This window comes from Megalops cyprinoides, chromosome 20 (genome assembly GCF_013368585.1).
Source record: "Megalops cyprinoides isolate fMegCyp1 chromosome 20, fMegCyp1.pri, whole genome shotgun sequence".
In the NCBI taxonomy this organism is placed as follows: Eukaryota; Metazoa; Chordata; class Actinopteri; order Elopiformes; family Megalopidae; genus Megalops; species Megalops cyprinoides.
In genome coordinates this window covers 3,717,614-3,731,349 of record NC_050602.1, presented here as the reverse complement: position 1 = coordinate 3,731,349, position 13,736 = coordinate 3,717,614, and the positions used below count along the sequence as shown (strand labels likewise).

Genomic DNA, 13,736 nt, shown 5'->3' with positions numbered 1-13,736 from the left:
CATACTCCAGATAAAAGCCCCACGTGTGTTTTTAACAGATGCAGTTGGTTATAGAGTTCACCTTTGTTATATTTCAGTAAACTCCTCTTTTGTTGTATTATGTTTATGAAATAGCCATTTGATGAACTCCATGCTTATTGTTTCCCACTAACAGTTGTAAGGCATTAAACTATGTGTGGCCTTTGGAACCTATGTTGTTGCTGGATAGGAGAATCTTTAAATAAAATGTAATTTCTTAATCTGTGAACTTTTAATTTTATGAAACAATGTTTAGTACCAGATTAATTTGATTACTGTAAGAAGGCAAAAGTTACTATAGTTTCCAGATGTCAGTATTTGGGCATAATAGTGGATTCTCTTCTTTCTTTTGAAAAACATATTTTTAAAAAATGATCAAGGTGTGAAACTCAATATATCCAATTTTAGTTTCATTAGTAGTAATTTATCTATAATAGCTGGAAGGATGTTTTCACATGATGTATAACTACCTGGGCAGAAGTATGACCCACTGTAATGAAACCTTTACTCACTCTACAAACAGTTCCCAAGTTAAATATCACTCTCACATCCTTAGGACGCATGAGAGAAAATCTAACTTTCCAAACACACGAATGCTCATTCCATCTCTGAACAGATTAGCTCCTCCACCCCTAAAGGAGTTTATACAGCTCAGTTGAAGCAAAAGGACATCTGAGACTTGACTGTGTTGTGTCATTGTGGTAAGCTCAGTTTGCACAGACAGATTTTATGCTTAAAGGGTGTAATGTTCTGGAATGCTTTAGCAGAGGATATTACAGCAATATGTAATTAAAACGGCTATTCATTGAAACTAACAAAGTGGCAAAAGCATACATAGGCCATGATTTTTCATTTATGTATTTACTGTATTTATATGTCTTCTTGCAGTTATATATTTCCTCATACTAAAATAGTATAAAAAGTGCATTTTTTCATTTGAACTATGTGAGGTATGTTAGCGATATATATATATATATATATATATGCTCAGATATAATATGCAGTGTGTACTACACTAAGTGATCACTTTTAAAAAGTTGTTGCCTTTATTGTAGGTACGTATTCAGGTATATTTTCCATAACCCAGTTTGTTTAATCTTCTTATCATTTTGTGAAATTTTGTGCTTTTATATATGATGGCGTTTTTTCCCCCGGAAAACTGGAGGTGTGCTCCCACATCAGGTATGACTAATGGGAAAAAACAGGGCCACATACCGGGGATAGCTGTTATTGCGCTAAATATAGCTATTCGATATATCGCAAAGCCTTGCGATGTAGTTCACTCACCTCCGGTTAAGATGAACAGGAATCACAGCTAGCAAGAGGGAATGTTACACTGAGTTTGTGCACAGTGTCATTGATGAATGGGTGAGGGCTCTTTTGAGTTTTTGTATTGTGGCTTTGATGAACAAGTGACCTTTGAACTTGTTGTGAACCCCTGTCTCTGAAGCCGCCTCCCCCACTTTCCTCTGGTTGCAGATTCCTCCGCCCACTGTCACATGAGCTCACCCCCGTCCCAGCCCACAATGAGCTCCATGGTGGTGCACCCCTCTGTCATCAGCACTTCGGCCAACGTCCACCGGCCCCTCTCCTCTCCCATGAACACCCTGGGCTCGCCCATGAATGGCCTGGCCTCGCCCTACTCCGTCATCACCTCCTCCCTGGGCTCGTCCTCTGTGTCCCTGCCCTCCACGCCCGGGATCAACTTCGGACCGCTCAGCAGCCCACAGGTAAGGCTCCACCCCCCTTTAGGTGGCCACGTGGCTGTTGTGTCCTTGTGGCACAGACCCGGTAACAAGTCATTAATGATAGCCGCAATTTCATACTGTGTGTCACAATACTGTGAGCCATTTATGGACGGGCACAAGAAGCACTCCTAGCCTGGAGTACTTTATATCATAAAACAGATAGGTTTGGCCTTTGCTTGAATTTACAGCACCAAGCAGCACATTTTATTTAACCTTTATTTTAATAGGTAGGCTTAATTTAAAACCAGTTCCCTTTGGGGGGGGGGGGGGGGGGGTTTAGTTACTCAATTAATGTGGGGGATTAGTATTGTATGGCCAGATTGAAAGAGTCTGATGTCTGTTGCAACTGATATGTGTCCCTAATGACAGGGAGGAGCACTGGTAGTTGCTAGCTTGTTCTTTATTTTCCCATCCAATCGTGATTCAATGTATTACATTTGAGCAAGAGGCACCTGCTGTAGGTTGATTGGGTGGAGTTTTCATCCAGTGCTTATGATTTACCGGCCCATGTACATGCACTCAGGTCAGGGCACACTTGCCGCCAGCAGTGCTGTCAGGCCAGTAAAGGAGCCTATCCAGTATGGGAAGTGCATCTGGCCTGCGGGACGGGCATGTCAGCCTGCCTGTGGACAACCTGTGCCCCCCAACCCCCCTCTCTGTCCCCACCTCACACTGCACGGCTCCGCTCTTAACAGGGACTGGCCCTCTGTATCCAGACGTCCATATTAGCGCTGAGCTAATGCTGCCGGTGGACTCTGGACATTTACTGACCAGTTTCATAGATTTCCATTTTGTGGTGCACCATTTCAGCTCAGGGTTTCGTAACTCATTGCAATGGTTGCACACACATGCTGCATTGACCCATTCGAACAAAAAGAGCACATGCTCACATAACTATGTCAGACTGTTCTCCCCTCAGTCATTGCCTGAAGGGGGTCAGCGGGCTGAATTTGATTACACTAAAGAGACTTGCCGAGAGCTGAAAGACAGATCTATTGTACCGCTGGTAATAGGAGTGAGATATCATTCCACTGTATAGCAGAAATGCAGTGGGTCCCATGTTTCTAAAAACAGGCGCAACAGTAGATCATAAGCCTCACTCATCTGAACTTGTGACCGTCGCGGCTGTCGCCATACGGTGCAGAATTGAGAGGGTGGGTAAATTATGGATAAATGATATGCAGTATTCATAAGCACCTGATAATGTATCCAAACCGCATTGCCTGTAGACTCAGCATGAGATGCAGACTGGCATATGTGGGTCAGTCTCATTTATCGCACCCCATCTCTGTGGCTGCTCTAACCCGGGGAGCACTTTTGTCTCTCGACGTGCTTCAGGTACTATGACCTGCTGCTCAGCTGCACGTGTCTTGAGAAGGCAGTCGCTGACCCAGATCCTAAGGGGTTGATAGTTTGCCCTGATGTGCCAGGGTTAAAGAAGCAGGTCAAGCAGGGACAGACAAAAATTCAGCGAGAGGAACTGTGCACCTAATTGTGCAAGGCCAGGCTTTCTGGGTAAATGAGTGACAGTGAAGGATGATCAATATTCAGTCTTCCCCATTCCGCATGATCGTCTCTCAATGTAATCTGGAGGTGTGCTGCCCTCTGTTGCCATATGGCGGAACTGCATAGGGATACTTCTGCAGTAGGATCAAAGCAGTGACATGACTATGAATAGTCTTTCCTTTTGTACTTGAATTAGTGTCTCATCTGTGATCATCTCATGTGATCTGAAGGATGCTTTTTTATAAGCCCAAGGGCAAATGGTAAGAAAGGCTTGACAAGGAGCAAAATGTGTCTGCAGCAGTCTAGCATGATGACGTACAGTAGCTAGCAATTAGGGAACTGAACTAGTTTTCCAGAGGGTTGACGGTTGCACATCTCAAAACCAGGTGGGACACAGATTGCGTAACCTTCAAAAAAGGTGCTGTAGTCAATGCCTAGCTCTACAAGTGAATAATATGTAAAGTGTAATCAGTGTGAATCATCCAGCAGTGTGGTGTCTATAAAGAAGGTAATGCAGTCTTATTTATATTATGGGAAAGTAATGCAATGTCATTTTATTTTACAGGTATGTAGTGGTGGGTAGTTGACCTTTATTTGCTGTAATGTGATCTTAGGTATGTAATGGAGTGTCATTTCCATTACCCCCAGATAATGTCAGGCTCTTTTACCTCCCCAGATGAGCTCGCTAAACAGTGTGAGCAGCACAGAGGACATCAAGCCCCCACCCGGTCTGTTGGGACTGGGCAGCTACCAGTGCACCAGCCCCGGGTCCCTGTCCAAGCACATCTGCGCCATCTGTGGGGACCGCTCTTCAGGTAGCCAGGAGCTTCCATTCTCTGAGCTAGCATGTGGCTGCTGACTTCACCAGTCCGTTTCATCTCAGAGCTAGCATGTGGCTATTGACACCGCCAGTCGTGTTCCCATCTCTGAGCTTGCCTATATCTACTGACTGCTGATTAGTGGATGCTATTTCAGCAAAAGACACTGAATTACAAAGGCCCTTGCAACGTTTAGTACCAAGACCATGTATTCTTTTTAGAATACAAAATACAGTGCAGGCTCCAATTAGACATAAACTAAATAAAACAATTAAGGTCAAGTACTGATCATTTTTTAGACAACGAACCTAAATCGTAGATGTCTGAGAAACATGTACTAATGAGCAGATGTGTATTAATGTGTGTCAGAAGTGTCAAGTAAGAGTCAAATAGTGTGTTTGGACAGAAACATGTTCAGGAACAATTGCATTTTGACAGCTTCATACTAGAAGAAGTAAAACCTGTGTGCATGAAAACTTCTCTCACCAACAGCGGTTAACAAGCTCAGTTTTTCTCAGCCATCTCCACAGTTAAGTACAGAAATACAGAAGTCACTTAGGGTGGACTGTACATCTGTATTGTGTACACTGATTAAACACGGCGACCTTGGTACGCTCATACACTGCTGAGGCTTGGATTCTGCCAATGAATTTACTGAATATGCAAATGACCTTACACAGGTTGGGGGTTTGCAGTTCACCTGAGAGTCACCTGAGATAAATAATAAGAAAAAAAAAACAAACAGATAATGAAATTAGGGAATTATTTGATTCTTTCAGCAGCTGTATGAATTTGTGCATCCCTGAACCTGCGATGGTGATTAAAACTAGGAGCATAAGCATGTCTTGTCTGTCTTGTCTGGGAAAGAAGCTGTCTGTACAGAGTGCAAGTGTGCCTGTATGTCCAGGGTATAAGTGTGTCTTGTTTGTTTGGGAAAGAAGCTCTCTGTTTGTCTAAAGGGTAAGTGTGTCTGTCTGCCCAGAGTGTGAGCGCGTCTGTCTGTCTGTCTGTCCAGGAAAGCACTATGGAGTGTACAGCTGCGAGGGCTGCAAAGGGTTCTTCAAGAGGACGATCAGGAAAGACCTCACCTATACCTGCCGTGACAGCAAGGACTGCATCATCGACAAACGACAGCGCAACCGCTGCCAGTACTGCCGATACCAGAAGTGTCTTGCCATGGGCATGAAGAGGGAAGGTGAGATGCCCACACCATTTTACTCAAAGCGCCATTAGGTTATGGGTTTGACTGTGGGCAAGTCATACTAGAGGCTTTTGCATGCATGTTTCTCTCTTAAGAGAGAAGGATTGTGGGTAATGGCCCTATGATAGACTGGTGTCCTATCCAGAAATGGTTCATGTACCCTGAACCTGAGGTCGCGTTAACCGAATATTTTTCGTCATTGACTGAATTATTTTTTAACAATGACGGAAAAATCTGAAGGCCGTCTGTCATTTTGACAGATTAGAACACTGAGGGCGATGTACCGTAACTTTAAGTAAGTCGCACCCCTGCCCAGTTGGTGGCGAGTGTGCATATTAATTAGCTATTGTTTAGTCTTGTCTTTGATTTCCATGCATGATCTCGTTGCCTAGCTGGCTTTAGCCATCGCATTGGTAGGCTATATCACTACATACCATTGCAAAATGTCACAGCAGCTGAGTGTCCGAAGTTTCTTTAAAAAGCCCCATAACTGCGATGGCGTTGATAAGGTGAAAAAAGAGGGATTGATGCGGTGGAGGATGAAGGACAAGCAATTAATACTGATAACGTTTATCAGCCAGCGGCAGCTAATGTTACCGGGCAAGCAAGTGGCAGCAAGGAGGTCAAGAGGGAGTACTGGGTTCAGCGGGAGCAGGAGTTCACGTGGCTGAGGAGGGAAGATGGCAAAATGTTCTGCGACATCTGTAGAAAAGCTAACATGAGTAATGGATTTGTCCGAGAGTGCACGATGATGCAGAAATCGGCATTGAATGATCACAAAAGTAGCCATTGCCACATTGAAGCTTTAAGCGTGGTCAACCAGAGCTTGGCAGTGGTAAAGCATGTGGAGAAATCACAGGTTGCCTGTAACGAGGCATTAAAAACACAACTAAAGGTTGGGTTACATATGGCAAATACAGACACCCCGAGCCACCTATATCCTAACCTAATAAACCTCTTACAGTCTGCTGGGTGTCCAAACCTAAACAGTGCACACACGTACACCCACCATGACACAGTCAGTCAGATGGAGGAGGCGATAGCAATGACCATAACCTGCGCTATTGATGACCGTACCGATAATAGTAGATGAAAACTAATATCATAGTTGAGAAAATGCTGATCAAATACCTGACACTTCAGCAGAAAGGGGAGCCTGAAACCGTGTTCATTGGCAGTTATGTAATACCCTCTGGCACTGCAGAATGCATCACAGCAAAAATAAAAGATGTGCTATCAGGCCGTGGTGCGGCTATGGCTCGGGTGGTTGGGCTGGGAAATGATGGAGCGAGTGTGATGGTGGGTCGAAAGGCCGGAGTTGCACAACAGTTGCGTCAGAATGACTGTCCCTACCTCCTACACATTCACTGTGGTGCGCACAGAACGCCACTGGCTGGCCACGATGCCTCCAAAGCTGCGTTTAAAGTAAGTGCATATGTCACCACTGTATAATAACATATACACATACTACAAGAATTCCCCCATTTGAACACACCAACTAAATGAACTCCAAAACGAAATGGAGGAACACCACCTGCTGAGCCTAAAACAACCGTCGGCTACGCGCTGGATGTCGCTGGCGAGGGCAGTTAAGGGCATATGTGCCAACTAGGTTGCTCTGGTGTTGGAGTTGGAGGAGGAGGAAGCTGCGAGAGACTTCCTGGTAGCTAAGGGTATTAGAAAGCACCTCCAAATGTACATGTTCCCTGCCTTGACAAGTCATCTGACCAAGGCAAAGATGCAAAACCTAATGACAGTCACCTCTGCAGCAGTCTCCCTTGATGCCTTTGATTACGCACAAGCGAGCGCCCAGTTTAAGTCCATGCGGACCAAGAGGGAGGTTTGAGTTCAGGCTAGGCTACAGCAGATCAACTGAGTTCAATTCAGTTGATTTCTTGTAAATAGTTTGCTCATATTTTAATTGTAATTGTCTAATTTTGTAAAATTGCATTGTTCATATTTGCCTGTTAAGGCACAATGGCCGCAGTGTTTTTAGTGGCCTTCGCTGTCACTGCGGGAAAAAAATCATTCATCTGCTTCGTGTGGTGTTGACATGAAAAGTGACCGCATGGTCAGTGTCTCTGTTCATCTGAATGAAACAATGAAAAATGGTATTAAATATGTCATCGTTAAAATATGATTATTATCATTAAAAAATGAAAATTAAAATGACGGGTAATAATGGATTATGACAGAATTTTTATGACCCTGTCCGTCAAAATGAGACGAGAAAGTCTAACGCAACCTCTGCTCCGCACCTTTGACCACCTGGACACAGCTGTAGGTGGAATACCTGTAAATCTGGTCCAAATAGACCTACAGTTGCAGTAAATTCTAAATTCCAGCAAATACATTACAATGGACTGTTGTAGTACCTGATTAATTGGTCAGCATTTAAGGTGTCCACTGTATAGAGCCACTTTTAGTGTGATGTGCAAAAAGCATTTGTAGAAATAAGCTTGGCTGGAATTATCAACTCGAAGAAAACATAGGCTAATAAATAATTAATTCATTCAAAGTGCAATTGATGCGCCAGCACAGTTGCTGCGCGCAAATATACAATTATACTGTACAGCCTCGTAAAAAGAGGGTTTCTCACTTGTTTGAAATAGAAACTACGAGTAGCTCATGAGAATATAGCCATTTTGAATCCGATTTGACAAGCCCATGGTGAGGAGGTCACAGAACATCTTAAAAAGAATAATGTCAGTAAATCTAAGTATGCTTTTAAGTTTGAGTACAGTAAAAAAGCATGAGCACATCTGAATAATAGTTGTAGTCCACAATGAATTACAAAATATCCTGTAATGCATTGTGAATTATGGAAAGGTGAGTGAATGAGAACAAATCTGTGTAAATATGAGTACATATTGATCAGTCTGAATGAGTCACAGTAAATCTGACTGTGTAATGGCAGATCTAAATGATGCTAGACCTGAGTAAGTGACAGTAGACCTGACTAATTGATAGCAGGTCTAAGCAACGCCAGATCTGACTGAATGATGGGAAAAGGTGTGGCGTGGTGCTCTCAGCGGTGCAGGAGGAGAGACAGCGCGGCAGGGAGAAGAGCGATAACGAGGTGGAGTCCACCAGCAGTTTCAACGAGGACATGCCGGTGGAGAAGATCCTGGATGCTGAGCTGGCTGTGGAGCCAAAGACAGAGACCTACATGGATGCCAGTGCTGGGAACTCGGTGAGGGGCCGACAGATACCACACTCTCAGAACAAACGGGAGACATGTTCTTACCTGGGTACTGATGTCAGCTTTAAACATCCATGTGTGAGCGCCACTGTTGCATTACTGGTAGCTGACTCTCAAAACATACCGGATACCCTTTGTTTCCAAGGTTCAGCATCCTGTAAATATCATTTTGATTTTCAGCGTCACGTATTTGAACACCCCGATTTAGCCATTCACATGTGAGCAGGACAGACATACACTTCAGAGGCAATAAATGCTGATGTGTTGTTTTTCACAGAAGTGTCCCTTAAGGTTTGAGGTGTAACGTCCCTCTGCCCTCTTTCTTTTCCAGACGAATGACCCCGTCACCAACATTTGCCAGGCGGCAGACAAGCAGCTGTTCACGCTGGTGGAGTGGGCCAAGAGGATCCCGCACTTCTCCGAGCTGCCCCTGGACGACCAGGTCATCCTCCTGCGAGCCGGTAAGAGCCCATCCACGGGTTGGCCCTCATCCCCGGTCCATACCCCACAGCACATATTTACTATTCCGCAGCTGTCTCCCTGACAGAATGTTATGCTAGAATGTTAGAATATGCAAACAAGCTTCTAATGGATGCAAGTTTGTTATATGTAAAAAAAAAAACATACTACATATTTCAGAAAGCATACCAATTTCTGCAACTGTCATATTTCTAACTGTATGCATGTATTAGGGAATACAGTACCTGGGGTTTTTCTGGGTTTTTTTTTTTTTTTTTTTTTTTACTATTTTCCACATTTTAGAATAATGGTACAGACATCAAAACCATGAAATAACACGAAGTAGCCACAAATATTCTTTAAAAGTATTTTTTGGGAAAGAAATATACAGTATATATAGGCGTCAACTTCAATATTTGTATTTGTCTATGAAACAAATTTCAAGCATTTCAGCATAAGTCTTTAGATGTCTTTAAATGTCTTTGAATGCATGTTTCCCATTATCTTAATCAGGTGTGTCCAAACTTTTGGCTGACGCTGTATGTTCTGTATGTTCATATTCCCATGACATAGATATGTTGTACAATGTAGCTGTGGAATCAGAGAAGTGATATTGTCTACCATGAAATAGAGTGTTATATATTCTCTCTGCTAAAATGTTGTTAAAGTTAGTTAAATAGAAGAAGCCAATGGCAGGTGTAAGTAACATACGATCATTGTACGGTCTGACTGGAGTATAAACTTTTTCATGTGTAGATATTTTACCACCGTAGCACACTCTGTTTTGACTACTGAATTGTGTGTCCAAAGTATGGTCCACGGGCGGGACCCCACGGTACCAAGGTCCAGCTCTGTGGGTACATTACCACCGCGGTGCACATGATGTTTATCTGCACCCTGACGGTATTGTGGATGGGGGGAGGGGGGGTGGTGTGCACCAGTCCCCTCTGACCGTGAGCACAGTCTGACTGCAGTGTGTCCGGGCTTCCTGTTTCAGGCTGGAACGAGCTGCTGATCGCCTCCTTCTCGCACCGCTCGGTCACGGTGAAGGACGGCATCCTGCTGGCCACCGGCCTGCACGTGCACCGCAGCAGTGCCCACAGCGCTGGCGTGGGCTCCATCTTCGACAGGTCGGTCCCTCCGCTGCACTCGCCTCTCTGACCCGTCACGCTCACTGTAAGGGCTCCCCTTCTCTAGCAGTCAGCAGATGCATGACACGTAATTTTTTGTGTTTTTACTGAGGTCTAGAAAAGGGCCACGTGAATCTACAGGAACAAAAATCCTACAGTAAACGTGTACAGTTGGGCATACCTAGCATTTTAATAAACCTTCCAAGTCACCTCCATGGATGTGGTGTGTGCTTCATGCGTCCAACCAAACGAGTTGCTTGGGTTTGTTGTGAATCATCTTGGTCAATTTTCCCGGAAATGACTCATTTCAAGGTGAAATCAGACCAACATGCTAAACAATCACTAACGCGTGTCTGCCGATGCTGATCGGTTACTGATCACTTGCTGATCGTATCCTCAGAGCAGCCCACTGTAACGGCCCTTCAGCAAAACCCTGTTTACACAACTGCCTTTTGGTGCCATTTGCACACTTGTTGCAGAGTCCTGACAGAGTTGGTGTCCAAGATGAAAGACATGCAGATGGACAAGACGGAGCTGGGCTGCCTGCGAGCCATTGTCCTCTTCAACCCAGGTCTCTGCTCCCTCCTTGTCGTCCCCCAGCCTAAACATGCAGCATTTTTCCTCCTCTCTGGAGTAAATTACACATTTCAGTCATGTTTACCCTGCTCCAAAGCAAATACACAACATTTTCCTTCCTCTCCAGCATAGTGTTTACATTTATCCATTGCCACCTCACTTATGACTGAATTTATTCCACTCTAATGTGAAGTACACATTAAATTCATTCTCATCCTGCTGATGACTAAATACACAGTTCTGTCCCATTCCTATTATAAGGAATTCATATGATTCATCACCATTTTTCATTACATCATGCCCACCATTTCAGTTGTCCTCACTAAAATTTATTCTTTACAATTTACTCATTTCTTTCCTCTTCATCATTAGTTTCATGTCAGTGTCATTTGATGGCAATGTAAGTAAATCGGGTCCCCATATGGACTGGAGACAGTAGCTACAGGAGTTTTCTGCGTGCTGTAGGAGTACGCAACCCTCCCCCTCACTTTGTGTGAATGCTCCACTTCCAGACGCCAAGGGCCTGTCAAACCCACCCGAGGTGGAGGGGCTGAGGGAGAAGGTGTATGCCTCTCTGGAGTCCTACACCAAGCACAGATACCCTGAGCAGCCTGGCAGGTGAGTGTCCCAGCCCCCATCCAGCACCCACCTGCATGAAATGATCTTGCAGACTAAAAATAGGTGACAAATTGTGCCCCTGAAAAAGCTGAACAACAGTGGTGTTTCCAGTGTTCCAGAAAGAGGAGATATGCCTGTCCTACTATTAAAACAATGGACTCGTCGCTCCACTGTCAGAGTTCCATACTAGTTCCAGTGATTGTGTGGTTGTATGTCAAACTCTGAAATTAAGAAAAGATTTGTTTTTCTGTCCCCTCTTCTCCCAGATTTGCCAAACTCTTGTTACGCCTGCCAGCCCTGCGCTCCATTGGGCTGAAATGTCTAGAACACCTCTTCTTCTTCAAGCTAATTGGAGACACGCCCATTGACACTTTCCTCATGGAAATGCTTGAAGCACCGCACCAGATCACATGACAAAGACCTGCACTTTGTAAATATTCTCAGATCTATGTAATTCATAGAAAGATGGAACTTGATTCAGTTGTGAACTGCATATTTTGTACCAAGCACAATTATTAATGTGAAAATTTGTACTGGAGTTTTAAAAGTACGCTGTCAAAATGAATTTGATAGGAATGTAAAAAAATGTTTCTTTTTTGTAAATAGATAATACCAATTATCCAGTTTAAAAACAGCTCAATGCAATATGAAATTTAATTTTATTCAATGATAAATGTAATGTATAATGATAAATTCAATGTATAAAACAGAAACTGCCACCAGCCTAGAATTTCTTAAATCCATATTAGAATTCTTTGAAAATAAAAGTAAACATTTAAAATGTACCTGTTTGTCTCAGTTTTCTCTTTAGTCATTAGCATTTTGTTAGATGTGTACATCCTGTTTTCCCTAACTGAAATGTAAGAACAAGAAAGTTTACACTGGAAGTTCAGAATTTCCTTGATTTACCAACAGAGGCCAATATTTCAAACCTAATCTAATGTGTAGTGCCTCCTCCACTTGATAGGACAGCAATGCGCTGTCATTTGAACCTGTCAAATGCACTACAAAAAAGGGGCTGTTCCTTTGGTGGGTGAACATTCGCAATGTTTCCAGCAGAGGCCAATGTTCTATCACCAATCTTTCCAGCATATCAGATTTGACCAGAGGCCGTGATAGGAGACACAGTCACTCCCAGAGTGCAGTGAGTGCAGTAAGTATATTAGCACTGGCAGCCCCATGAGTAGAGAGACACAAATGATTAGCGTTGGGCTCTCACAGACAATGGGTGGCAGGTGGACATGGCTTTTACAAACGGAAAGATTCTCTCTCACAGTACTGATCTTGGATTATCCTCCACCCTCTGCAAAAATGTTTGTGATCAGGATACAGGAAGGGCGAGTCAGCCTGGATAGTTTTTTTTTAATGTTGTACTGCTTGAGGTTCACAGTCAGCCCTGCTTTACGCAGCCTGCTAAACATGTCTCAAATGATCACTATCTAATGCTGCTGATGGAGAACAAAGGGAGGGAAATGGTAGGAACTGGTCACAAACAGTGTTTTTTAGTTTTTTTTTTTTTTATTTGGCATGTGATCATGTGGTTAGAGGCAGTCATCCTTACAGGTAAGCATAAAAAGATGTACTGCTGACCACAAGAAAAAAAACTCAGTAGTCATTCTGAACCAGGCAGAGACATCGGTGACTATGTTTTTGATGCAGTTTGGATGGAGAAACCAGCAGACAGGTTTTGGAGTTAACAATTTTGGCTGTTCTGGTAACACTGTTTTTCCCGGATGTCATCAAACAGCATTTGTTTCAAATGCATTTGCTTATGCATTTGAATCAGCTGTGTTGGAGCAGGGAGAGATCTAAAACATGCAGGGCAGGGGGTACTCCAGGAGAGGGTTGAGAAACACTGTTCTAGAAGATCCGCTCATTCGCTCAGACAAGAGACCTAGCTCAGTGCTAAGTTACTAGCGATTGATAGTCGACGTCAAAAATGGCAACAGCTGGAGATGATATTGTTGCAGATTTTTTATCAGTACCCTTTTCAAGACAACTGTTCAATGAAAAGATGGACATTGTTTAAAATGGCCGCCCAACCTGCAAAAGCAGGCTATGTTCGTCATTTTCAGGCTAGCAACTGGGAACGATACACTTGGCTTACAGGCTGAATTTGACACAAGAGGCTCTACTGCTGGGAGTGCTTGTTGTTTGGGACCAGCAAGGGTGCGTGGAATTGGAAAGGCTACAAGAATCTTAGCTGCTTATCTGCTGCACAGAAACACCAAAACACAGCAGGTCAGCTTAACCCTTTCGCACGTAACTTATTTTATGCTATATAGAGCGTGTTAGTCTACGTTACATGGTTCGTTATGTTTTCTTTAGCGTTATTAAGCTTCTTGTAGTTTTCACCGCCCCATTTGCTATATTTTTTAATGTTAAATCTCTGTTTCCTCAAAGGTAAAATTAGCAAAAAATTTTTCCAATCTCGTGTTCTAATCTCAAATTATATTTTGC

At 43.5% G+C, this 13,736-nt stretch overlaps 1 protein-coding gene across 2 annotated transcripts in view; it reads left to right on the top strand.

The window, feature by feature from the left end:
• Positions 1–11,903, top strand: part of rxrga (retinoid x receptor, gamma a) — a 39,127-nt gene extending 27,224 nt beyond the window's left edge. For both annotated transcript variants that reach the window (XM_036554222.1, XM_036554221.1), the window contains exons 2-10: positions 1,498–1,748; positions 3,949–4,087; positions 5,106–5,285; positions 8,324–8,484; positions 8,825–8,954; positions 9,950–10,082; positions 10,562–10,653; positions 11,171–11,276; positions 11,543–11,903. In XM_036554222.1, coding sequence (XP_036410115.1) covers positions 1,518–1,748; positions 3,949–4,087; positions 5,106–5,285; positions 8,324–8,484; positions 8,825–8,954; positions 9,950–10,082; positions 10,562–10,653; positions 11,171–11,276; positions 11,543–11,690 — 1,320 coding nt within the window. In that variant the 5' untranslated portion in view covers positions 1,498–1,517 and the 3' untranslated portion in view covers positions 11,691–11,903. The remainder of the gene's footprint in view (positions 1–1,497; positions 1,749–3,948; positions 4,088–5,105; positions 5,286–8,323; positions 8,485–8,824; positions 8,955–9,949; positions 10,083–10,561; positions 10,654–11,170; positions 11,277–11,542) is intronic.
• Positions 11,904–13,736: the final 1,833 nt, after the last annotated feature.